Below are 26,919 nucleotides of genomic sequence, written 5' to 3'. Positions count from 1 at the left end.
TCTAAGTCCCACTCGGCCGCTGGGCCCTACCTCGCCGCTCAGTCCCGAGCGAGGGGAGCCCGCCGGGCCGCCGCCACCCCTCGCGGGGCGGGCCGGCTCCCTCCTCGGCGGCGCGGGGCCGCGGCAGCGGCTCCATCCCCGGCCGGAAGAGGAAGGCCCGCCGGGGCGCTGCGGAGGGCCGGGGAGGAGCCGCCGCCGCCCGCCCGCAGCATCCCCAAGGGAGGGCTTTTGGCAGGCGGGGGGGACGCGCCCGCGCCCCCTGAGGAGCGGTAGGTGGCCCGGGGCGCGGCGGGCGGCGTGGGAGGGAGGGCGGCCGGGGGAGCGGGGCTGGGCCGGGCGCGGCTGGGCCGGCCTCGCCGGGCCCCCGGGGTGCTGCCCGGTGGCGGCGGGTGCTTTGCCGGGGCAGGCGGCGGGTCCTCTCCGCGGACTCCGCATCTCTCTACGGCCGCCCCTTTCCCGCCCGGCGGCCCCTCTGGGCTCGGGCTCCCCTGGGAAATTGAGCTTTTTTCTGTTTTTCTGTCCCACTCACCCCCTCGCCGCCGTTTGTAACTCCGGCTCCTGACCTGAATCAGGACTTTACAAAGGGGTTAGAGGAGCCTTCTCAAGGCTGAGCAGGTAAAGCCGGGCATAGGACGTTACAGGTGGGGGAAGGGGTGGGAAGGATGAAATTCTTCCTGCTGGCAGATGACAAATCTCTGTGTGCTTGGGCAGGGCCAGCTTTACTGCTGATCCCTCCCCGAGAGACACAGCGTCAAAGCCGGCCGTGAGACAGGGACAGGGGAGCGCTGAGGGGCTGGGGGGGGGGAGGGGGGGGGCACGGTAGAGCAGAGCAAGTGGCAGAGGGACACAGGCGTCAAGAGAAACAACTTCCCCAAACTAAAAATTCTCCACCCTCTTCAAATGTGGCTCACAGAAATCAAACGTCATTGTGGAGGTGGTTTGTTTTTGCTGGTGGGATGCCAGGGCCTATAAAACATTTCGTGGTTTCCTGCCTAGCAGAAAATTTGGAGAGGTTTGGGCAATGAAGGTGATGGAGGACAAAGTATAAACATGTAGAACCATAGGATGTTGCGTAAGGGAAATTGCAACCACGTAGCTGAAACTGGAGCTGAATGAAAGGTTAGTGCTATCATCAGTAAGTTCAAGCAGCATGCTAGCCGAAATGGCTGTGAGGTTAAGGTGTAGAGGATGTTACCCCGTGTAAATAAACCTGGAATGAAGTTCAGCTTGGTCATACAATTCAATGGATGAATAAACAAATTGTGAGGAAAACCAAGATAGTATCTGCCACAATGAACCCATCCCTCAACTGTTGGCTAGATGGACCTAGGGCCAAGGGGAATTTGTCTAAAGGTATGGTTGTGTTGGCTCCAGATGCTCTTATATCATTTGGGTAAACAAATAACGCTAAATATTTGTAGCAGTGATGATTTACCATTTTAAATAAAAGGATCCTGAACATAACCAAACTGCTCTGTTCACTAGCAGATTTAAGAGCATTATGCCGTGAGTTTAATAAATGGATTGCAGGTGGCCCCATTCCACATTTATGTAATGTTTCGGTGCTAGTAAACTGAATCCACAAGTAAAGAAATGTCACAATAATATTTATTGCTGGGCATAACAAAGTGTTATGATCTTCATTTAGTGTCATGGTGTCATATGCCCAAGTACCTTGTGTACATACTACAGTATGTCTTGTCTGGAATAGAATTAACATAAATTCTCAGTGCTTTCAGTCCTGACTCATCAAAGTCAATGGATATTTTCGTATTGATTAACTTTGTTGGATGAAATTGTCTCCTCTTTTAGTCTTTTAGTGCAACAATTAATTCAGGGATTTTTGCAGTAGAAGGGACTGCTAATTGGTTTATGTTTTATGACTGAGATACACTGTAAAGTTTCTACAAGTCTGAAGTTCGCAGTTTCATGGTTTGTGTATTGTTCCTTTATTTTGATATCTGTTGAAACTGAGTTTTTTTCAGGATAAATCTGGCTTCTTTATTTGTTAAATACTGAACATGGTATGGCCTGCATCCTTGTTTAGGTCTTTAAGATAGTTTTTGAGTATTATCAAAGGAAGTTGATAGTTCTGATATTTCCAACAAACTAAAACGCTGCCTTAAACATTTGATGCCCCAGTTCGTATAGCCTATTAATGGCTGTCATCCAAAGAAAGGAAAAAAATATTTAAGTTTCAAAATCTTGTTGTGTTGTTTCTTGAGGTGCTGTTGCTCTCTGGGATTTATCTTGAAGACAGCATTCCTGCAATAGGTAGGAAGTCTACCTTTTTTTTTTCCCCTAGTATACACTGGAGGCGTAAATCTATTAGTTACTTGAATGTGGATATTCAAAATATGAGTTACCTATTTTACTGTAATGCTGAGTTGAAAACATTTGGGAAAGATGTATTTAAATGCTCCTTTATTCTGTGTTTTATTTGGGAAGCTCCTATAATAGAGGTTGTTACCTTATTGCCCTCATAACCTGCTCTTGATGCAGGCAAACTTCGTGTTGAGCTAATAACTGAGGCTAGAGAGCTGAGGTTCCGGTTCCCTTGCAAACCAGGTACCTTAATATAGCCATAGCTTGTATGTATTTTTTGTGAAGTCTGTAGAAAGTGAGAATGAATCAGCAAGTTACTCTTGTGAAAGACCTGCAAAATGCTTCCTGTTGACTGGATTTAAATGTAATTTTTTAGAAGCAGAACACCTGGGAGCATGGCCTTGCAAGAGAGAGGAACCATCAATGACAAGCAAGAACGGAACTCTAGTCGTGTTATTACAATTGTCTTCCTGGCACTTTTCATCGACTTGTTGGGATTTGCGCTCATCTTGCCACTGTTTCCTTCCATCCTTGATTATTACAGCCAGACTGAGGTAAGCAAAAGAGAAAGTCAGCCTGCTGGAAATGTTAGGTATGGGATCAGTAGGGAAGGATGGAAGAAAAATCCCTTGCCTTGGGGCAAACCAAGTAGCTGTAGGCAGAATAATAATATCCAGCACATTTAAATGGTTCATGGACTGAATTTGTTTGTGAACCTGCATAAGACTTTTCCCTCTTGCTTTTTCATTAAAATGAGAGAGTTGTTTCGGGGAAAATTCAGGAATTTCTTAGAAGCTAGTCCTTGTAATTACCAGTGCATTTGTAACTCATGCTGATGTCACTGGTGAGACAGAGTAAATGACAGTCCATAATGGATCTGCATACTGGGGTTTATCTAAGAACCAAAGAGATGAGAGGTTTTACCCTACTTTATTTCAGGCACTCACTTGCTCTCACCCCAGTATCGTGTTCACTACATCTCAGTTTCCATTCTTAGCAGGGAGCTGGCTGCTGCTCTGGGAACGCAGTGTGGAACGTTATGTTGGTTCCCAGCTGTGCAGCTGCTCACAGTTACCATTCTCGAGTGTTACTGGACAAGACGAAGATGATGTTGTGGGAGAATTATTTTTGCAGCCCCTTTCTAACTCCATTCCAACTGCAGCTATAGGCTTTGTCTTTCTTATGACCCTATCTCTAACCACAGCCATGTGCTCTGATCTCCAGCATCTTCCCCCACTTACAGTATATTTCATAGAATCATAGATCATTTAGCTTGGAAGAGAACTTTGAGATCATCACGTCCAACCATTAACCCAGCACTGCCAAGTCCATCACTGAACCATGTCCTTAAGCACCACATCTATGTATTTTTTAAACAATTGCAGGGATGGTGATTCTACCACCTCCCTGGGCAGCCTGTTCCAATGCTTGACAACCCTTGCAGTGAAGAAGTGTTTCCTAACACCCAGTCTGTAACCTCCCCTGGCACAACTTGTGGCCCCTTCCTCTTGTTCTGTCGCTTCTTATCTGGGAGAAGAGACGTACTTCCACCTGCCTACAACCTCCTTTCAGGTAGCTGTGGAGAGCAATAAGGTCCCCTCTGAGCCTTTCCCCTCCCCAGACTAAACAACCCCAGTTCCCTTAGCTGCTCCTCTTAAGACCCTTCCCCAGCTGTGTTGCCCGTCTCTGGACACGCGCCGGCATCTCAATGTCTCTGTTGAAGTGAGGGGCCCAAAACTATACACAGGGTTCAATGTGTGGCCTCACCAGTGCCCAGTGCAGGGGGACGATCACTGCCCTGGTCCTGCTGGCCACACCATTTCTGACACAAGCCAGGACGCTGTTGGCCTTCCTGGCCACCTGGGCACACTGCTGGCTCATGTTCAGCTGGCTGTTGACCAGCACCCCCAGGTCCCTTTCCACCAGGCAACTTTCCAGCCACTCTGCCCCCAGCCTGTAGCACTGCATGGGGCTGGTGTGACCCCAGTGCAGGACCCAGCACTGAGCCTTGTTGAACCTCACACCATTGGCTTTGTTCCATCAATCCAGCCTGTCCAGATCCCTCTGCAGAGCCTGCCAGCAGATCAACACTCCTCCCCAGCTTGGTGTCATCTGCAAACTTGCTGAGGGTGCACTCGATCCCATTGTCCAGATCATTGATAATGACACTAGGCAGGACTGGCCCCAGCACTGGGCCCTGGGGAACACCCCTTGTGACCAACAACCAGCTGGATGTAACTCCACTCACCACCATACTTTGCACCCAGCCATCCAGCCAGCTTCTAACCCAGCACAGAGCACACCCATCCAAGCCATCAGCAGCCAGTTTCTCCAGGAGAGCGCTGTGGGAGACAGTGTCAAAGGCTTTACTAATGTTCAGTTAGACACCATCCATAACCTTTCCCTCATCCACTAGGCGGGTCACCTTGTCATAGAAGGAGATCAGGTTCATCAGGCAGGACCTGCTTTTCATAAACCCGTGCTGACTAGGCCTGATCACCCAGTTGTCCTTGCATGTGCAGCATGATGGCACTCAGGATGATCTGCTCCATAACCTTCCCCAGCACCAAGGTCAGGCTGACAGGCTGTAGTTCCCCTGATCCTTCCTTCCGGCCCTTTTTGTTGAAAGGTGTCACATTGGCTGACCTCCAGTCTTCTGAGACCTCCCCAGTGAGGAGCTGTTGATAAATGATGGACAGCAGCTTGGCAAGCTCCTCCGCCAGCTCCCTCAGTACTCTTGTGTGGATCCCATCTGGCCCCATAGACTTGTTATTTCCTATAGCCAAGATCTTCACCTTCTTTTCAGGTTCCCCTTCTTTTTAAATCTTCCTCCTTTTTTTAGGAACCGTTCTTGTTTGCACCACCTCTTCTTTCTGCGTCTACAAGCCCCTGATTCTCCCAGGCTAACCAGTTTCTGTGCAGAGGGATAGAGTATGTCTCGTGTTGCTTTATTAATTGAAAGATTCAGGACATGCCACTCCTGTTTAGTTCAGGATTTAGCAAGTAGCAGGCTTGATGGTCTACAAAAGGTCAAATCCCTATATTCCCCCACGTAAACACATACCCCCAATTATTTGCTGCTTGTTAGCATTCACGGTTTAAGCGATCTTTACCATATGGCAACTGATCAGCAAGGAAATTTTCCCTGGCAGGGGGAGAAGGAGAGAAGAAATCATCTAACGCTGTCTTTGGTTCACTAAGCTCTGATGCTGTGTTTGAAAATGAAACAGGGAAACTGTCTGCCTCCTCCTATTTCCCTGTTGTCTGTTTTGCAGGATGGATTCTATTTGTCATTGCAACGAGGTGTGGATTGGTTTGCACTGATGGCTGGGATACCTCCAGGGCGGAAATACAACAGTGTCTTGTTTGGAGGTATGGAAATTAAACAAACAAGCTAACAGGGAAAAAAAAAAAGACCAAAAAAAAAAAAGACTGTTGTTATCAAGTTACTTTCAGTATTGATGTGAGGAATGATGAGGAAAATGACAAGAAATACAAAAAGCATACTTGTCTTTTAATAGATTTTGATTTAAATAACACAGAAAATATCTCTTACAGTAGGCTATAAATTATTTTGGTTTCATCATACTGATAGCAATGAAGAGTTGGACAGCCCCATCTCCGTCATTTGGAGATACCTAGACAGGCAGAAGGAATTGGCCAACAGAAATCTTATGAAATTCAGTAAAGACAAATATGAAATCCTGCCCGTGGGAAAGAGCAGTCCCTTGCAGTGATACAGACTGGGCACTGACTGGTGAGGAGCAGCTCTGCTGTAAAGGCCCAGGGGGTCCTGGGGAGCAGCAAGCTGAGCATGAGCTGGCCCTGGCAGCAGAAGCACCAACAGCACCTGGGCTGTGTGAACAGAAGCAGAGCCAGTAGATTGAGGCAAGTGATCATCCCCCTCTACTCAGCAGTTGTTAGACCGCATCTAGAGCTTTGCATCTAGAGCATTGCACCCAGTTTTGGCCCCCCAGTCCAATAAAGGCATCCATAAACTGCAGCAAGTTCAGCAGAGGCCCACAAAAGTGGAGCAGCTGGTGGCCTGGGCTTGTTCAGCCTGGAGCTAATAACAGCCTTCCAATACCTGTGGGGAGGTTATAGAGAAGACAGTGAGGCTTTTCACTGTGGTGCATAGTGGGAGAAAGGAAGGCAACAGGTGTAAGTAGAAGTTTATAAACGATTTCCCTCTTTCCCACATTATCCTCACAGGCATGTTTTTGTTTCTGTGCTCATTCCCAGTCAGATTACTGGCTTTTGAATCGTAGGAATCAGTTTTCTTTAATCCTTCATAAACTGCGTTCTGTCCCCTCTAAGGCCTGGCTTGCAAGCCTCCTGCTTGCACCTGCTCACCATTTCAGACAAACAAGGGGCTGGGAACTCCCAGTCATGCTCAACTTGTTGCCTTTCCTTTTACCTGCTGTGTTCTGTACTCTTGGGAGTGCTGTGTCCCTTGACTTGGCTCAGTTGATTTCAAGGGGAAGGAGAAATCTCCCTGCCCCTTGCAGAGGAGTCCAGCTGACTCTTTTGCCCTTTGAAGAAAATATAGCATCTAGCCGGGAACATGCAATTAAGATAGACACTGTTTGTCTCAGAAAGGAAGCTGGTATCCCTTGCTGTTTTCTTTCTAGGAGAAAAGTATTTAGAAGCAGTGTTGAGTAGTGATGGGAATGTTCACTAATTGATATGAACGCTGGCAGCCACAGGCAGTGACAGTGCAGGCAAGGTGGCTGAATTAGGCTGGTATCTGTCACATTTGATTCCATCTCTTCTGCTTTCTTTGATGACAGCTTTTCTTAATAAGCCGTCTAATTTGCTAAACCAGCAGAAAACTTGTTTTGTTTGGGGTTTTTTTTCTGGATTAGTTTTCTACCAGATTGAGTTGAATTAGCTCACTGAAGAGTTGACCAAGGCTGCAACCTCACCTGGTTGGCGAGGGCGCCGCCAGTGCTGGTCACCCTCAGCTCCCACTTGTTCCCCCGTGTGGAACAGCCCCGCTCTTGCTGCTCCCTAGCTGTGAAGTGTTTGGTGTGTCTGGGTGTTCTTACAGTGCTAGTAATACAAGGAAGAAAACTTGTCTCTCGTTGACATGAACTGCCAATGTACTAATCTGTAAGATTATTTACACAGTTCTTTTTACCTATCGTAAGCAGCTGTTCTCTCCAAGGTGGTTGGTATCGATATTCTGCCTTCATCAAAGCTGATGGGAGCAGAGCTTCAGGTCTCTCTCTCCTTTGCCTTTTAAAGCCTTGATAGCTGAGTGAGCTGAGACAAATAACCCAGTTTTTCCTTTAGAGAAAAACAGTGTGACAGCAAGGCATTTTTTGGACTGGTTATTGAGAGTATAGTGCAAATTAATAAGTGTCTGAAGCTAGAAATGGCAAGAGAAAAGAGGAATTAAAGATCACAGAAGCTGGAGGCAGATTTCAAAAGACTCTTGGAGTCTGTTGGAATCACTCCTACCTCTTAGGGTGCCTCACTAACAGCAGTGCTTATGTCCTTCTTTCCATGATAAGAGGGAAAGAAAAACTAATTAAGTGTGGCAGAATCAGGTTCAAACAATCAAAAAAAGTCTTAAGAGAACTTTGACTATTAAAGGCTGTGTTATATCTGCTTTAAGAACACAAAATGTATGTAGTCAGCTGAGGAAGCATTGTAGAATAAGCATTCCATTATAACCAGTGAGTTTCAACCCCCTTCTTACCAGTGAATCATCTAGTTTATGCCTGTTACTCTGGTCTGTCTGTCCGTCTTTGCCACTCAGTTAAATAACAATGCAAGACTGGTGTTTCGAGGGTGGCTTAGTTTCAGAGACAAAGCTGTCCTTTATAGCTGTTGGTTTACATTTAATTGTGTGCTTTTAAAGGACCTAATGGTGTAATAGGTCTAGAAGAGTTTGGCTGTCTTTGTATTTAAGATGAAGGCAGCAAGTCTAATGATACATGTGTTTGGGGTTTTTTTCAGGTCTGATTGGCTCAATCTTTTCCATCCTACAGTTTTTCTCCTCCCCCCTCACTGGTGCTGTGTCGGATCACTTGGGCAGAAGGCCTGTCATCTTGATGACAGTGGTATGTGTCTCATGCTGATTTTAGTCATGCCATCTCAATACACAGTTGAAGGCACTATGATCTTGTGGTTAACAAGAGGCTTGAGAAATTGAATGTTCTAGATCTGTTGGCTGTTGACTGCTTCTTGCCAAGTCGCTTAGCCACGCTTCCAAATGTGGGTGCTTAAACCGGGCTTCCCAGATCCCGAGTTGTACATAGAAGGCACCAGAATACTTGTCTGTATACCTGATTTCTAAAATCCCTTTCTCCTGTGTATGGGAGTATTATTCAGATGCTCTGTTTATAAATGTTAGACATAATCCCTGTATATTTTAGTTCCCCAAGTGACTAATGGGGGCTGATCGCTTCATGACCTGTTTCACAGAGCCTGGGGATTGTTGGTTAGGAAGTGCTTTATATAGCAGTATTAGTATAGATGTTATTTCTTATGAACATGAACATTCTCCAAAATGTTTTCTCTTGCTGCTCAGAGTATGGGTTTCTAATTACAGAAGCAGTGCAGAGCAAGCATACATACACGATGGAACTTGGGAGTCAGTGATACAGAAATCCCCATATCTTGTAGGCTTGTGGAGAGTGAGTTAAATAAGCATGGGTGCTTATGATTGATTATGAAATTTAAGGGCTAGAACTGTGAATTTTTCTTATTTTGAACTCAGGATTCTCTCGAAGTTGGAAACAAATCGAGTGGGATGTACAAAAGTAGTTTTGTGCCCAGTACTGATTTATCTCCCTCTGACCTTTCTTTGCTCTTTTAATTTTGTTAGTAATCTCACATTTATATGAAGTCTGTATGGATTTGTTTCTACTTCTTTTATATCACTGTCCAGGACATAGTGTGGTATCAGTATATTCAGACATTTCTGTTACATGGGTTTTGGAGCAGCTGTTGAAAACGAATTAAAAAATTAAATGTTTAGCTGGGAAATGTGCAGAAATGGTATCAGCTTTGCTCTGCTTTATAAAGAACCCTTTCTTGCTTCTGCAGATGGGTTTGATAACATCATACTCACTATGGGCTGCCTCTAGGACTTTTGGCGTTTTTCTTCTCTCCAGGATCATAGGTGGAATAAGCAAAGGGAATGTCAGCCTCTCCACAGCTATAATTGCTGACTTGCACTCTCCAAAAGCACGGAGCAAGGGCATGGTGAGTTACATGTGTGGGGTATATGTTTTGATTTACTAGGTAACTTGTAATTGATTTCAGGTGCTCAGAATGTCTTCCTCAGTATTAATTGATCATGTATTCCTCAGTGTATTAATTGATCAAGTGGAAATATGACTCTGTATACTAACTTGCTTCTGAAAAGATGCCAGATCATTTTGCTGGTGAGCTCTCAGACTTTGTCAGTGACTTTTACTGAGAAGTGAAATGCAGATGCCCTAGAGGTAGAAGGACTACCTGTTCAAGTAGTAGAAGTGTTACTCCTGCTGATAACTTTAATCCTGATTATAATAGCTTAGAAATCAGAACGTCTTACGGCCCAGTTTTGGTAGCTGGAACCCAGTTACAGGGCAACCCATTTTTCTCACCTTCCCAAATTGTGGAAGCCCAGCAGCACTGCACACAGCACAGCGTGCCTCCTGACTTCCTTGGGTGCTGCACTGGCTTCAGGGTACGAGCTCAGCAGGTAAAGGATGTAACATTTGGCTGACAGAGCAGCAAATCGTATGAACAGCTGCCCTGTCCTCTTCCAGAAGGCAGTGGCTCAGATGGAAACACCCTGCAGGCTGAACTTTGCCTGTGAATTGCCAGTTAGATCTTTTATCTTCTAAAAACCCTGGGGGCCCAAACTTCTCTTAACAGATTGTTACAAGCCAGCATGCAGGACAGCTGCTTCTTGGGAGGCGAAAGCTTTAGATTTCACAGTGACAGCTAACGAATTTTCCAAGCAATTTATTGTAGTCCTGGTGAGCCAAAATACATTTTTATTTATGGAGAGGGATAACCATACAGCACTAATAAATAAAATGGGTCAGGGCCTATTTTTAGAGCCTGAGAACAAGTCACTTAGTACATCATGGCTTACATCCATATGGCTTATATTCTCTTCTTTTCCAAAGCAGAGTAGGCATGTTCATTCTGCTTTCTGCAAAGAGAATAACATCTGACTGATGCTGTTCCCAGACTGTGATGGGCCATTGCCTGGGAGAGTGCTAGTCAGACAGGCTACAGCACTGGAGACTGTGAAGTGCCACCTGATTGTCACAACTTGGCCTTGTTTAATTTAGTACTATAGATACAGACTCAGGACAGCAGGAGGATTGTGTCGTAGGATGACATGTTTGGGTCCTGCGTATGGGAGTATATATCTTTGAAAGCCTCTTAAAGAAAATGAGGCAGGTCCTGCACTGTTGTATCCTTCAGTGATCTCACTGAGCTGATGACTCAGATCTCAGTGCTCTTTTAAGCTCCCAGCCAGTGTGTACAGATTCTACCTCTTTTTCCTGTGTGCTAGTTTCCTAGTGAGTCAATAAACCTGCTTTAGTACCTGCACTAAACTGAGGTTGTTCTGGGAAGCCTCTCAGCCTGTTTGCTGTACGAGACATAAATTCCTAAATACAGAAGTTGCCAAAGTACTTTAGAAGCTATAGACATCATTATGGATTCCTACCATGGAGCTTTCCTCCTTTCTCCAGTTTTACACTACGAAAGTTTATCCTATGGCTGAAGGATCTGCTGGCTGAGCAGTCCCTGAGGTGAGAATCATTATTTGCCTTCGCAGCTTTCTTTCACTCATAACCATGTTGCAGTTTGTTTCTGCCACTTTCCTGACTGGACAGAAAATAAAATCCGTTATTTGGAATTAACGGGTTTTTCACACTTAAAGCTTTTTGCTGTGCACTCCCTACATGGTCAGGGTGGTTAGGGTCTGTATCTGATTGCATTTCTTTTAAGGTAAATGCCAGGAAATCCAAGTTGTTTTAGAACTGATCTACATGAACAAACTGGTGTCTAAAACTGCATGTGTGTGTTCATTGTATCGCTGCAGGCAATGATTGGTGTTGCTTTCTCCCTTGGTTTTACCCTGGGTCCCATGATTGGAGCTTACCTAGCCATGGAGACAGAGAAAGGAGAAGTCTTTTATCTTCGTTCGGCATTGCTAGCACTCATGTTTTCTGTGGCTGATTTAATTTTCATCTTCTTCCTACTTCCGGAGACACTTCCCAAAGAAAAACGGGTAAATGGACTATCAATCTGAAGATCTGTGTTTCTTGCAAAAATAGGATTTGAGAACTGTTGAAATACCAGAAGCAATGAAGAAGAGGCTTAGCCAGTGTCTCAGGAATTCAGTTCATTCCTGGGACCAGGATTAAATACTGTTATTCAGGCTGGTGTCAAAACCGATTGCGTGATGGTCCCATCTCCTTAGCCCAGTGTAATATGAGAAATTCTTCATAGCTAGCACAACTGCTTAACTGTTAGGTTTGGTGTGTTAGGTTTAAATTTCTCAAAACCAAATGGGAACGTGGGAGGGAGGGGGTGAATTTTAAACTATAATTACAGTGACTCCCTGCAGAGGAATTTCAGCTAATTGTAAAAAGTAAATGCATCAGAGGCTGGATTTTCTTTCATTTAGCCAGTATGTGTTAGAAAATTTCTTACTGTTATCTTGTCTTTGCTTGATTGTTTTGAATGCTGAAGTAGCAAATTACGCTTATCTCCGAGCTGTGCTGTCTTCCATAGATACGAAATACCTACGTGTGCTAAAATTCAGTGACTAGATTTGTGGAGCTGAACATTTTTTGACATTACGATCTAGTATTTTGTGATCAGACACTGTCCAAGATATAATTGATTAAAAGTCTCTTGGAGCAGTCTCCTTTGTAGTGTGGGAGGGACTGAATACAGCCCTAGATATCTGGGTGAAACACTCGATTTGAGGCTTTCAGCTGGATTGCATCTTTCCTATCGTCCCTTGTTTCTAAGCAGCACTCAGACATTGAAGCGTGCCTGGTCTCTGGATAGCCAAACCCATTTGACACCGAGAATTGTTCAGGAAACTTTTGCCTGTGATACTCCTGCTGGGGCAAAACTTTAGACCTTCCCTGAGTGTTTCCCAGCAGGTTGTGTCCCAGCTGAAATTGGTTGCTCACATTATGTTCCCAGGCACCACAGCTATTTTATCTTTTTTTAACAGTTCTTCCATGTGTCATCTGTTCCCCCTTCCTATTTGGCTGTTTCTAAACATTCCAGATAAAATCCTGTTCTTAGTTAGAGCTGCACACTCTGGGGTGGTGGTAACATGTTGAGGTAGGGAAGTGCTGTGGAGCGAATCCGTATTCTATCAACAATTCCACCTTTGCTGTAGAGAGATAAATGGCTTCAGCACCTTTTAGGACTGTATGATGACTGAATACCTCCCTCCCCCTTTTATTACCCTCTTCAGTGTTCTTCTGATAAGCCACTCTGTGTTAGACAACATGACTGAATTTTGTTAAGAAGGTGAGTGCTCTGTCCCCGCTTTTTGGGGCTCTGTCTCTGTGCAGCAGTGGGTATTGTGTGAGGTGGATTGATAGGTGCCTCTCAGGGTCAAGTCCCAGTCATGCAAAATACACAGGGTGTTTGCTTACGAGAGAGCGGTTTGACTGGCATTGGAGCTTCTTGTGGTTGGTATCAGCGTTGGTGCTTTTGGTGCTGTCTCCTTTCAGCCTGCAGCTGGGCAGTGGCCCCGTGTGATTTATGTGTTCTAGGGTATTTGTAATTCCACTTACGGGCTGCTTTGCTCTTTTCTGTGATAATTCCCCCCGTTTTCTGGATGGGAGGGGAGCATTTTTCTTGGCCTGTAGACAACAGAGGAAGAGCAGGTATGTTGGCTGTCTTTCTGGAACTTGGATGGGCTGTGCTGGAGCAGGTGCTCCCGGAGTATAGGAGTGGAAGCATTGGAAGGACAAAGCTGTAAAAAGAGGGGAAATGATCATAATAACCGGTAGGAGGATGTGCCAGTGTGATCAGACAGCCATTTCCTTGAAATACGCTGTGTTCTCGTGATATTCTTGTTTCTCTATCAGTCTTCACAGGAAAGAAGTATTTCACATTCTTTCATGTTTCAATTAACTTGTAGAAAGGGGAAGGTGAAGGGGGACGGGGAGAACAAGGATGAGCTTTCATCCAGAGAGAACAGAATTTTTGCTCTCCTTCTTCCTCTTTTTTCAACAGTTCCACGAGTTTGTCAGGTGAAGAGTAACCAGAGAACTGTACCTTTCACCTGGCGGAGGCACTGGTCTTATGTCAGGTGGACAAAACAGCTCCTGCTGTGACCTGCTTGGGAGGAGGGAGGAATGGAAAGGTCTCTGGTGGAATCTGTCCCCTTTAAGGGCTTTTGAGTTATTTTTTAGCTAAGCTAGTCGTGGGCAAGGGTGCCTAGCTGGCGGGAGAGTCTTACAACGTTTTTTCTGGTGTCCAGCTAATCACGTAAGGACTGTGTAGGGCTATGCAGCATCACTAGCAGACTTAGGGAAAAATAAGGCTTTTGCTCTATGCATGCTGAACAGTGTCTGATTTGAAGGGTAAGGCTGCAGCTTGGAAGGCCGGGGCTGCATTCCTGATTTGGACTGACTCTGTGCCTTCAAGACATGTTCCTTAGTCTTTCTGCATTAGAGGAAAAAAGAGTAAACAAAGACACTATGAAACATGTCTACCATTCAAGGTGACTTTTGGGATCATCAGGAAGTAAAATGGAACTATTTTAGAGTAATAAGTCATAAGCATAGAAATTAAATACAAGTTAGATATTGCAGATTTTGAACCTGCAAAGAATCTGAATTCCACGCAGCTGGTGACATTGAAATTGGCAGTGTATGCTTCCTTATTTGGGATTCATGAAACACTTTTGTCAGTTTTAGGCAATGTTTTCGTTATTGATCAGTGGATGAAGTCACTTCCAGACACTGCTTCTAGGGCTAAGATAGGAGAAATTGAAAGAAATTTACATGCGCACACATCCGCCTGTATTAAAAAAAATAAAATATCTATCACATAGATATATATTTCATAAAATACTTCAGATTGTAAACATATATTTTATATAAAATATATAACCTCCAGACCAAACTACAATCAGCCTTGTAGTACAAAGCAGCTTGGCACCCTGTCTGACATGGATAATAATTCAAACCAGGTACAAACCACAGGGGTTTTGTATTACTGACAAACATGTTTGAAGAGAGGCGCTTGTTACCACATTCTCTATGCTGTAGCACAAACGCCATCATGCCAACAAATGCAGGAACTGAGGATTGCTACAAGCCAGCTTCAGGAAATCCTCTTACAGACCTTTTAAAAGCATGAGGAAACTTCTTCTTGGGAGTGTCTGTTTACTCTCTGCAATACATGTAGTGGAAGGGGAAGTAAATATCCCAGTTTATTCTGTGTGCTTCAGCAGCTTTATGGCTTTATACAAAACCAGCCTGGTATATTGAACTAGTTGCTGTTGTGAGACTAATAGGCTCCAGAGCTCTGCCGTCAGATACTCAGAAGCTCTGACTATCCAAACAAGACAGAGGTCATGTTAATACCATGTTGAAGGTTGATTTGTTTACAGCTTTATTAAATCCAGTCCATGAGTGTCCTCAGGTCATGCACCGAGATTAAGTTCCACTGATAATTTGACCTTTAATGTCTGTACCCTCAAGGGGGTAATAGCTTCCTCCCTCCCTATCTGGGAAGAGAAGGAAGCTCATCAGATAAAGTCTGTGCAGTGTTTTGAAGATGTAAAATATTAAGTGTGATTACTCAGGATTCTTGAGTCAGTCTTATCTCTTCCGGTGACTGTCATGTAAAGCGACAGTCTAAGTTCTCCTACTTTAAAAGGATTTGCTTCCTTGAGATTTTAGACATCTCTTCTTTAGTATTTTCTTTGATTTTCTATACCTTAGAATAAAAGATAAAGAAATTTAAAAATTAAATTCTCTATGGATGAAAGAATCAGCATCTCTTAAGCGCCCATTGACAAGGAGCAAGGAGAGTGCATAATTAGGTTGAGATGTACAGAGTACAAGGACCGGAAGGGCTACAAAATAAACTTGCCTCTTTAAAAAGCCACGCAGCGTGGCTAGGCTAGGCAGAACTTCTCTAGAAATCTCTCTAAAATCTCTCTAAAGATTCTTTCTAAAAATTTTATTTTCCTTTTCTTCCCCAGGAGGTGTCACTGGCTGGCTAAAAGAACAACCAGTACCAAACCAGAGCACTGTTCGGTGTGCTGCACATACTGTTCTCAGACTCGTAGCGCACAAGCAGTTCCCCAGCTTCCCATGAACTTGCAGGCAGATGTGCCATTATTTTCCCAGTAAATGTTCATTGGACATGAGGGATGATGCAAAAGGTGAACCAAATAAAGCCACCTTTGAGGCTGTGGAAAATGAGCCTCTTCTTTTAAACACGGAGAGAAGAATCTGTTTTCTGTCTTCAGTGAAAGCTGCTATCAATGCTCTACCTTCTAGTTACAGTGCTGGAGCCGGTTCTGCGTTGAGAAAGTCTGGGCTGCTATTGGGGGCCACTCAAACCCTAATGCCAGTTGCCTTGTTTCATCTCAGATAATTTGTGTAGATGTAGAAGCACATTTGGCTGTTACTGTCAATTCCTTGCAGTAGTTATTAACGTCAGTTTTTTAAATAAACTTCATTCTTTCTTTGATCAGGTCTCTTCTGTGACGTCTGGCTTTCAGGCAGCAGTTGACTTGCTCAGTCCTCTGGCCTTATTTCAGTTCTCTGCAGTCACCCGAGGAAAGGAATCCCTTTCACAGAAGAGTAAGTGTTAGCTGGCTTTTTATATTAATATTGTATTTGGCGGTGGTTTCTAAGTGAAAACTTTACTCAGACTGTTTCAGAAGCGGCACTCTGTTCACTCATTTAAAACCAATCTTACTAACTTATGAGCAGGGAATTGCAAGGTCCCTTGGACGCTGGTCCGTTTATTCCCAAAAGAAGATTTGAGAGATTAGTGTTTTGAAGATTTCTGACTTGCTACTTGCTTTTTCTTCAGGCACTGGCTGCAGCATGGGGTAGGCTGCAGTAAGTGAAGTGATTCAAAAAGGTAAATCAAGGCATGAGTAAGGGAGATGTGAGTTTGCTTATCCAAGCTGCGAACCAGGAAACTTCAGAAATTGTATTTCTCAGTTCAGGACTTGGAGATGTAGGATTTTAGCTGGCCGTTTCTGTATATGAAATTATTTAAGCTGTAGAAAATAGATCAGTGTTTGCCAGGTACACCAACTTATCATTCAGTCCTCCTTGCTGCTGCGGCAGGAATAGAGTAGTATTTGGAGAAAATCTGTTAAACCCTGCATTGGCAGAAAAATAAGTAAGGTAATCTGGCACAGACCATTTGTAGCTTAGAGAAATGTGATCCTGGGAGCAGCATCGAGGTATTAGGTGGAATATGGGTATAGAATAAAATAAATACGTCTCCATATAGGTGGGGGTGTGAGTGTGAGGCAAAGGGGCTGGATTGGCTGAGCGAGACCATGGTGACCAAGAGAGAGATTAGTCTTTTTGGCTCTCCTCCCCTCATCAGAAGGGAGGTAGTAGGCAGAAGTCATTTTGTGGCATGTCTTGTATGGGTATTTAAAATGGTCATTGAAGTGAGGACTTTTCCCATGAAATAATAAATGAGTTGATAAATGTTGCTCTGCTATTGTTGTTGTTTTCTCAAATCATGCTTGAAAAACAACACTGTGTTTCTCCCCACCCCCACCCCGCCCTTGGTGTGTGTTTGGTTTTTTGTTTGTTTAGATCTTCAGAATCTCAAAATCTTGGGCCTGGCTTATTTCCTGTACCTCTTCCTGTTTTCCGGCTTGGAGTATACGCTGAGTTTTCTTACTCACCAGAGATTCCAGTTCAGCAGGTATAGCACACTTAGAAGATAAATGTTGTATATTTCGTCTGGGATATTTTCCAAAATCTTGATTTAAGGCCTCTTCGTTTATTTTCAAGAGAGGCTTTAGCAACCACTGCATTCAGTGATACTTGGGCTTTGTGGGAAGAGTTTATGAAAATATAGTCACACTGTTTATCATGAAAGGAAATACTCTAACTACTAATATCTAGAGAAAATCAATACATTGATTGTATTGATTAAAGTAAAACTTTTGAAATATATATAGCTGGGTTAGTTGTATTGACTATAAAAAAACTTTTCTCGCCTTGCCCAGAAGAGGTCTTAAGTATCAGGATGAATCTTGAAGCTCAAAAAAGGTAAAAGATGGAGGGACAGCAACATGGTTATATTTGCTCATCTGAGTTCCGCATTGCACATGGTGTACAGGCATTTTATCATAGAGTTTGGTTTCCTTTAGTCAAACACCAGAGAAGAAAGAACAGAATCCACTAACAGCAGCTCAGCTTGAAATACTTTTCCTGCCAGCTCACAGGAAGGTTTCCAGCCAGGAACATCATCTTGCAGCTTGATTCCTTACGTGTGTCCCTCCCTTTGAGTAGTTCTCAGGGGTTTGTTGCATCTTTCCCTGTCTGTCTTTCGTTACAGTTTGCGGCTTAACTAATGTGTGTGCATCAGGGAAAGGTTTTCAACTGTATTAAGCTTGCTCTGCATGTAGTCATGTCGTGACATAAACAACTTTATGCCAACAGCGCAGGCTGTGGGACAGACAAGCTTGTTAGGAGGAGAGAACGTTTAGCTGAGAATATCCACATAGTTTAGTAGATGAGAGGTGAAAGGGAAATTTGAAGAAATATTTAAGGGTGGAGGGAGTGATGCTGCAAGCTTCCCAGTGCAGTACATGATCACCACCGTGCCAGTGCCCATGTCGTGCCTTGGTGACCTTAATCAAGCTCTGCATGAGGGGTGGCAGTGGTTGTGAGAAAGGAAAGCACTTGCTCCTTGGAAACCAGCAACTGCTGTGCATGTGGCACAGACTTCCATGGCACGGGGTAATTAGCGTGTTGACTCTTTGTGGGCCACCCTAGCAGCAACTAAACTGCATCCCAGCAGTCTAGAGATGATCGTGGCATTTGCCAGCAGCTGTCCCCTCTCTACGTAAGACCTCAGAGGTTTATCTTCTTGCTGTCTGCCTGCCATGGAAACTAATGTCAGCCTATTAAGAACTTTGCACTGCTCATGCTAGCACCAAAAACCATTTTCTCTCTCTTTCAGGAACGGGTCTGCACCGGACCTGTGAATCCCAGGGTGGAATGCTCTGTGCATGACTCCATAATCTGTGTTTTTGCCTTCCTTCTAGCATGCAGCAGGGCAAGATGTTTTTCTTTATTGGAATAACAATGGCTGTGATCCAGGGAGGCTACGCTCGCCGAATCAAGCCAGGAAATGAAATCAGAGCTGTAAAGAGGGTAAAAAAAATACTTATTTTTCTTTTCCCCCCAAAATCTGATGTGTTAATTTTCAGTCTAAAGGGCAATGAAGGGTAGTTGGAGGCTGTAACTGTACTTGTCAAATCAAAAGAAGTTTCTGTCTCATTAATCCAGCTGAGTGACTTCTCAAGACCCTGGGTTTTGGGCACTTACCAGCCTAACTAAACTGTGGAACATTAGGGCCCTTTCTTACCATGTATCAGCTACAATATTACTGAAACTTTGAGTTCTTCAGTAGAACTGCAGTAAGGAATGAGAACAGAGTGTCCTTCTGTGCAAGCTAGGTAAAATGCAGTGAAGATGATGCTTTAAGTGGTTTCTCTTGCAGTGCAGACATTGAAACTACTAAAGCTGCTTCAGAGCTCATCTCTTTCTGGCAAATTATTTTCAGGGACTTCATCAGTCTGGCCGTCTCCATGCTTGACAGGCTTTCCCTAAAGTGTATTTCACTGGTGGGCTGGGGAAATAGATTCTTCCTCTTCAGTCTTTGATTTGTGATCATCAGTATTACATGTAACAATAGCATGTACTGATGTTCAGACTGAAGATTCACGGACAAAAGTGTGCATTTCATTCTTTTCCTTGCCTCTTTCTTCATAGAGATGGTGATGTGGCTGTACTGGGATGACAGGAAACAGTTCCCTGCAAATTATACAGCTGAGGAACAAATAGATATGTCTTTCTTACATTTGTGCATGGAACTAAAAGCAGGTTTCAAGTGTTTCTGAACTTTTGTTGGCTGCTTGGTAATAGCTATACTTGGACCGTTAAAGCCTCTGTCAATTAATTATACATTAATTTGAGGCCAGTGTGATTTCAACAGTGGCAAGGTAAAAAAAGTTACTAAACTGCACTGCATTCTAGTGAACTGACTCACCTTTTCTTAAAGTTATTTCTGCTGGTTAAACCATCTCCACCTTGTTCCCTGGCAGGCAAAAGTTAACGGCACACTGGTTGTGTCACACAGAAAGTGTTTCCCTGTGAATAAAAACTCACGCAGCTGTTAGTGTTGCTTTGTCCTCTGCATCAGCTTCTTCCATGTGCTCTGCCAACCTGCTGTTCGCTGGCACTGCACTGCAGTTCATGCAAACTGTGGTTTGCCCCATTAATTTTTATACTCCTTCCTCTTCCCTGCACTGAGAAGTGTAGTTACCTCAAAATGCTCACTTCGGTTAGTTGGTCTGGCCTGATCACTGCTCATAAACACCCGTCTGCGCTATGCAGGAACCCGCTGGCCCTGGGGCACTCTTTCTGTGGATGTATGTGGCTTTTGTGGCAGTTCCCCCCTTTTGCTGAAGCGATTCTGTCAATTTGTGAATCTGGATAATATGGCACATGTGGCCTCTCTTAGCGCAGTGGTTACAGTAGTTCATTTATAACTGAATCTTCAAAATGAGACATTTGGTGGGGGTGAATACCCTCTTTTGTAAAACACAGCGGTCTTAACTGATCTGTCTTTTCTGTGAAAGCTCTGTATGCGAGGGACACATCACAGGGGAACTGAAGTCCAGGCTCTGGGAGGAGATGAAGAATGTTTGTCTTTTGGGGTTTGAATTTCAAATCCCATTCCCCCCCCACCCCCCTTTTTTTTTTTTTTTTTTTCTCAGCTCCAGAAGTATGGGCTCTGAATGCTAAAGACAAAATCAGTCGATATTGCTGAGAAAAAAGTAGAGGAGCTGTAGTCCTGTTGCACACAAGCCTTTTAATCTCTTATGCCAGCTCAGGAGATGAAGAGTTAAAGCTAGATTTCTCTCCAGTTCAACACAGAACAAGAGAAAAGAACACCAAAAACTGGTAGATCCTGTGAGAGAGAGAGACCTCTGCAAAATTTCTCTTTTCCTCAGCTGTGGGAAATCGGTGGTGGGATAACTACAGCCTGTGTTACAGGTGACTCCAGCCTGCCTGTGGTCTGAAATCATGGGATAGTGAGAACAGAAAAGTAAGTTGTGCTGATGTGTGGCCATCCAGGTGAATTTGAAGTGTCTACTTGGGAAGAAAGGGCTTTCTGCTGCTAACTTAAATTAGTCCCATCAGCGGCAGAGAACTGGCAGGACACCTAGAGTCAGGCTTTAACAAGCAGGGCTTGAATGTAACCCCGTGACTCATTCATTTTGCAGGCTATTATGTTGCTGATTCCAGCTTTCTTGTTAATTGGATGGGCTGCCAATGTGACCATGCTGAGTGTCGGACTGTTGCTGTACTCCTTTGGTAAGCTATTCAAACTGCACTGAAAGCTAAGCACAAATAATTTTTCTTCATGTATTCATTCACCTCGTTAAAAAAAGATGCACTTCTAATTTCAAACTATAAGTAACAGAAAGTTGGCACTTCAGTTCATAAAATATGGAAGAAATACTGTCTGGGTTTTTTTCTGATGCTGTTTGTATCACAGGAGGTTGCCATGGTGATATTTGGAAGCATCCCCAGTGCTCCTGTTGTCCTGTCTCACTGGGAAGCTCTAGAGGGTGTTTTTTCCCCTCTTATCAGGCCTAGAAGCAAAATATTCACTAAATAGCTGAGGTCAGGAAGAGAAGGGAGACTGCGCGTCTTCATATTTCTGTGGTGGCTGCATTATTTCTTAGGCAACAGGCTGAAGAGATCTGTGTGCTCAGAAGCTGGAGGCCAGGCTGTGCGTTCAGGCGGAGCGAGCGGGAGGGTAAATCAGGGTTGCCCTGAACGTTGTGGCGTGGGGCTGTGCAGGCTGGACACCGCTCTGCTCTCTTGCATTGCAGGCTGCTAGCTCAGGGAGGGAGCAAAACTCCACCTATTGTTTCTGATAACTGTAGATGGTTTTCAAGGATGTTTGTGTTTACGTAAATAATATTCTGCCAGTCTAAGCTGTTATTCAGGGAAGTGATGATGAATGAAGTTGCATTCATCTACTGAAGTGCCTATCTGAAAAGAGATTTCAGATATTCTCAATGCTGCTAACTATTGTTAAGAAGCTTCAAACATGACTAATTACAAAAGTAGAAGACTTCTCTTTCACATGATACAGCCTGATTTAAGAGTAAACTGTAAGCCACAAAACGCATCTGTTTAGTAACTTGCTTGTCTAGAACAGCTGTGTGTTTGACAGATTTCAAAATCTGTGTCTTATCTCCAGATTAACTTGCTTTTGAAAACCCACTGGGTGGGGAGGGAGAGGAGGCATTTGTTTTGTCTAACTGTGCTCCTAAGTTAGGAGCCTTGTCTTCCGGGGCTCCATAGCTGGGCAGAAGACCTCATTTCTTCCCCAGCGAAGCCAGCTAGAAATGCCTCTGTGGAGGGGCCTCTTTTCCCCCTCCCTTCCTCCCTCTGCCTCAAGAGTCAGGGCGCCTGAAGTTAAGGCAACATGTGTATCGTTCCTGCTCTCCAGTTGTCCTTTCCTTCCCAGCAAAGATTCTGCTTTGTACGCTTAAAGCACTTCCTTCTTGGCAGAAAAGTCCCCTGTTTCAGTAAGAGGGCAGTGGTTGCTGAACAGCTCTTGGCTTTTGTGTCCAAAAATTTTGTAACCTCTTCTTTTTGGATTTGACTGTCTTATTTCCCAAATCAGAACATAGCTGCCTCTTTCATCCGTGAGTACAGTAAAGCCGTATGTATGGGGACAGTGTAGTTCTGCGTACAGCCACCTCATTGTCCATTTGAAATATAAGCAACCCCCTGTTCCACCTGACAAGACCACAGCGATTTGGAAAACTACCAGTTAGCTGAGCAGACCTATCGACCCCTTTCCCGTGGGCTCACAGAATGAGAGACATTAATGTGAAACATCTGCTCAGAGCACTCATGGCTCTGGGCTCTTCATGCAAGTTGGCTTTGAGGGGTTGTTTTTGTAACTGAACCGGATTAAACCTGGTGATTCATTGTTGGTACAATGGCCCAGAGCTCAGCATATTTCTCTGCAGAAGTAACGAGTTCGGGCCACGTGTTTTCCACTTTTAACTGTTTTGAGCTCTGCTGTTCATTGACGGTCTCTTGTGTGGATTTTTCCAGCTGCGGCCATTGTTATCCCGTGTTTGTCAGCAGTGGTGTCAGGCTATGGTGAGTGTCTTTCCTGCTCTGAGTGGCAGCTCTCGGCCACATAATTCACCTTTATATAGACTTGGCTCAAATACAGAATTGACCTCAAGTTTAACGATGCATCAAGAGGAACGCTGGTGGTGTAGGTCTGCCTTGGGTCTGAATGTTGGACTGGGGGCTCTGGCTGCTGCTTGGCTTTGTAAAAGGCATCTTTCCCCTCCGAATGCATTAACAAGGAAAGCAGAAATGCTAAGAGTTACGGAGAACTGCTACTCCACGTTGCACCTCTGTAACCCTGAAGCAACAATGACCCCTGCAGGAGTGAGGCTACAGCCTAAGGAAGAGCCCTTCCCGGTTGCTCGTTTGCTGCCCCTTTTCAGTACAGCCAGCACCCCACGGCTGTAGTTACCCTGCAGCTGCAGCGAGCTTTGCTGTGGGGAGGCAAACCAGCTCTTGTGCTGCAAGTGCTGCAACCTTCAGCCCCTTCCCTTCTATGAACGTCTTTCACAGGAGAGAAGCTGCTGGGGACGGGACGATGACATCCTGACCCTGGGAAAATCCGAAACATCCCGCAAAGGAGCACAGGAAAACCCCAACCAGACTTTTGTTTCTGAAAACTGTCAGTGCTCCGTAATGGACAGTTTCACAGCTCACAGACAGCAGCGATCTGTTGAGAGTGACAATCAGTATCACACTTGAATTTTGTACCATGTAACGCAGCTTGTTGCAGTGTGATGGGGAAGCTTGAAGCAACTTTATTTCTAGGAAGATGAGGAAGAACAGGCAAAGCATATTATAGGCAAAGGCCACAAACAGCAATGAGCAGGGAAGGGCCTGGGTTCTCCGAAGGAGATACCAGCCATCGCTGCCAGCAGTAAAATAATTTCTTCCCAATTCCTTAGAAAAAACCTTCTAAGGAGCCTTCTGAAACCTTCCAGGTTTGTGGCACTGGTTGCTACATAACCTTGCGAAGCCATCTGTAGATGACAGTTCTTTCTTCAGCTTTGGTTCAGTTGGTTGCCAGCACTATGGTGCTTGCTGAGCTGAAAAAGTAAGGCTTTGCTCATTAATGCCACTTCTGTGTTGCTCTTGCTTAACTTGCATCCATGCTTCTGTATTTGTTACCACCTGTGCCTCCTCAGCAAATCTTGTGTACAACGTAAAGCTGCTTTTTTTGTTGGGTTTTTAGCAGGGGGCAGGGGCAGGTAGGGGAGAGAGCACTACAAGCCACCCATGGGTAAGCCCTCGTGCTTTTTCAATGAAACTGTTGTGTTTATTTTGGTGGAGGGGAAAAGAATGCAGACCAGGCAGCGAGTGTGCAATGAGGGGAGGGGGAGATGCGTGTGGGAGGTACCTCCAAAAGCTCCCAGAGCTGCATCCTTTCCCTGCCCCAAGCAACCCCTCCACAGGGAGTAATGGCTCTGTTTGCACAGGCTCTGCCAGCCAGAAAGGACGAGTCATGGGGATCCTGCGGAGCCTGGGTGCCCTCGCCAGAGCCCTGGGACCCATCCTGTCAGCTACAGGTGAGCGCAGCCTCCTGCTCCTTCCCGCCTTTGCCAGCGCACAGCATCGCTCCGGGCCCCCGCAGCCCGGGTGGGTCCCGGGGGGAGGAAGTACAGCACGCCTCAGCGCCATACAGTTCTCTTAGAGAAGCAGGTACCCCTGAGAGCTGCACACAGTCCTTGCTAGCGCCAACACCAGCCTCCTGCGTGAATTTGAAAGTTTATAAAAGCAGAGATCAGCTAGGGAGCAGGTATAGCCCGACTCTAAAAAAACCAAATTCCAGCAACAGCAGTAAGCTGCTGCGGCCCTGGGTGTAGGTGTGCGGGCAGAGGGGGCCGCACAGCGGGAGGCTGGCCAGGACCCCGTGCCTTTGCTGGGCTTAGGTGTAGCTGTTCCAGCGAGTAACCCCGCCTGCTGGGGGGCCACCCTGGCACCCAGTAAGCAGGAGTCACTGGAATGGGGTTTCCTGTGCTGTGGTAACTGGTTCCCGGCCTCCCATGCAGACGTATCCCCAGATGATACAAAAGATGATACAAATGAAGTAGGGATGGTCCATAATGTGCAATAAAGAACTTTGTAGCTTACAGCTGCTTTTAAAGCTGAAAACCCGAGTCCCCACGCTACTGCTGCCCCGGAGCTCAGGGAGCACACCCTGGCTAAGGCCAAACCTAGACAGTGCCTGAGGGCACAGGTGCCCCCTGTGTGGGGTTCAGTTCCCCCAGCCGTTACAGGGTAAAGGGAAGCAGCCCCACGGCAAGGCAAAGCTTGAACTCAGCCCTCATGTTAAGCTCGAGCAAAGCCCGACCCTGTTCCCTGACGGCACCCATGGGCCAAGCAAGCGGCTGACAGGAAAAGGCACAGTCTGGACTTCACAGCAAAAGCACAGCAGCACGGCTGCTCCCGAGGGTAGCGCAAGTCCTGCCTTGACCCTCCCGCCTTCAGCACAAGCATCTCGCAGGAGACCAGTACCAACAGTGAGGGACCTCCAAGAGCAGCACAGGCAGCGCTTGGAGCAGCTGTGGCAGCCGCGTTGGGGCAGAGAGAAATAGCTACCGTGTAAAGCTGGACGAGCGAACAGGAGCTTCCCCGTTGCCATCCTGTCAAGAATGATAATACCCTATTTGGAACAACCACTTTTAACATGCTCTTTCCTCAGAAAAGACCCAACACTGCTATCGGTCACCTCATCTTTACAGCTGTGTGCCAGCAAGGGCAGGCAGCAATAGATTCACTAGCTCCGTGTTCTCCAGTTGTATTTGTAAGCTGCCGGGAGCGGCAGCTCTGACGGCCAGTTTACACCCCCCCCCCCAAGGGCAAGCACACCAACGAGCTAAATCTTGTTTCCTTTGCAGTTTACTGGCTGGCCGGGGCAGAGTTTTGCTTCACTGTCTGTGGAGCCTTCTTCCTCATCCCCTTTGCTTTACTCGGTTATATAAAACAGCAGGCAAAGGAGGAGTAGGACGTGACCACAGAACCATCACCAGCTTCCAAGGATTTCTGCCTCACCTGACTCTGCTGGTCCAATAGGAAGTGGCCAATTTTCACCGTTGGGAAGGGGATACGCGATGACCCTGTGCAGCAACAACAGACTTCAGGTTTCTTACGGCCCTCCACAAGCAGTGGCGTTAAGACACCTCGCAGCCGGCTTGGCTGGTTTTGCAAATAGCAGAGACACACCCCACAGAACAGCCGAGTAAAGCATTACGACCACCAGCTGAGTGGAGACCGACATAGAATCGTTGAGGTTGGGAAAGACCTTTAAGATCATCAAGCCCAACCGTTAACCCAGCACTGCCAAGTCCACCACTACACCATCTCCCCAAGCACCCACGGTCTGGAAACAGTTTTGAATGAGCACGACAGCAGCACAGCCCAGTGCCATCCCAGTCCACCATCCAGGGCTGCTGCACACCGCGCTGCCGTGGCCGCGGCACACGCTGCTGCTCTCCCAGACCCCTGCCAGGAGGGCCGTTGTGCCTGCTTTTGGCGAGCACGGAACAAACCCCCACGGCAGTTTCTGTACCATCGTCAGGAGATCTCCGCAACTGCTCCGTGCCCCTGGTCCCAGCTGTACCGCCCACCTTAAAACGCGACCATCGAAACCACAAGCACGCAGCGCACTACAGGCTGCCGAAGCCTGACTGCTACTCTGGTACAGGTGGACTGTTTTTAATACACAGTTAAATTTTGAGAGATGTTTTATATTTCTAATACTGTGTGATATTTTTTGATGACCAAGCACTGTTCTCTTTTGCATTGCAAATAAACTGTTACATTGTACGCTCACCTAGTCAGTTAATTACATCTAAACCAAACACTGCAGGGTCCAGAACTCAGCCCAGGTGCCAAAAGCCTCCCGGAGGAGCCACCACCATCAGGGTGCTGCCTCCCAGGCAGGGCTGCCAACAGCAGCTGGATGGGCAGGGGAAGGACTCCTCCCCACCTGGTTCTGCCGGCTGCTCCGCTGGGATTCTCACCCACAGTAGCGGATCGGAGTATCTTCTGAGAAGTTAAACCATGACAACATTAAAGCAATCATTAATCAACACATTCATCATTAAAAGAAAATGAAGCAAATTAAATTCAACAGGCTACAGCTGTAAAATAAAACTGTACGAGTTCTGAAAGCAGAGCATGAATTTATTTTTTTTAAAGAGATTTATTTGTGAGTAGAACTTAATGATACAAGAAAGAA

At 45.6% G+C, this 26,919-nt stretch overlaps 1 protein-coding gene across 6 annotated transcripts; it reads left to right on the top strand.

Moving 5' to 3' along the window:
* The first annotated feature begins 61 nt into the window (after positions 1-61).
* On the top strand, positions 62-26,504 carry MFSD10 (major facilitator superfamily domain containing 10). 6 transcript variants are annotated; one of them, XM_055796662.1, is made up of 15 exons: positions 67-269; positions 573-615; positions 2,226-2,274; positions 2,702-2,879; positions 5,601-5,697; positions 8,290-8,393; positions 9,382-9,540; positions 11,387-11,575; positions 16,034-16,142; positions 17,127-17,238; positions 18,590-18,698; positions 20,837-20,927; positions 22,695-22,742; positions 24,155-24,244; positions 25,577-26,504. In XM_055796662.1, exons 4-15 carry the CDS (start codon positions 2,721-2,723, stop codon positions 25,681-25,683), a joined length of 1,374 nt encoding a protein of 457 aa, XP_055652637.1. In that variant the 5' UTR covers positions 67-269; positions 573-615; positions 2,226-2,274; positions 2,702-2,720; the 3' UTR covers positions 25,684-26,504. The 6 variants fall into 6 exon arrangements, with proteins under 6 accessions (XP_055652640.1, XP_055652637.1, XP_055652638.1 ...); XM_055796663.1 differs by lacking the exon at positions 573-615 and having other exon boundaries at positions 2,708-2,879; XM_055796661.1 differs by lacking the exon at positions 573-615 and having other exon boundaries at positions 68-269.
* Positions 26,505-26,919: the final 415 nt, after the last annotated feature.

This window comes from Falco peregrinus, chromosome 2 (assembly GCF_023634155.1).
Source record: "Falco peregrinus isolate bFalPer1 chromosome 2, bFalPer1.pri, whole genome shotgun sequence".
Classification (NCBI taxonomy): Eukaryota; Metazoa; Chordata; class Aves; order Falconiformes; family Falconidae; genus Falco; species Falco peregrinus.
Note: the sequence above shows the minus strand (reverse complement) of the source record. Positions and strands in the feature narration are given on the sequence as shown.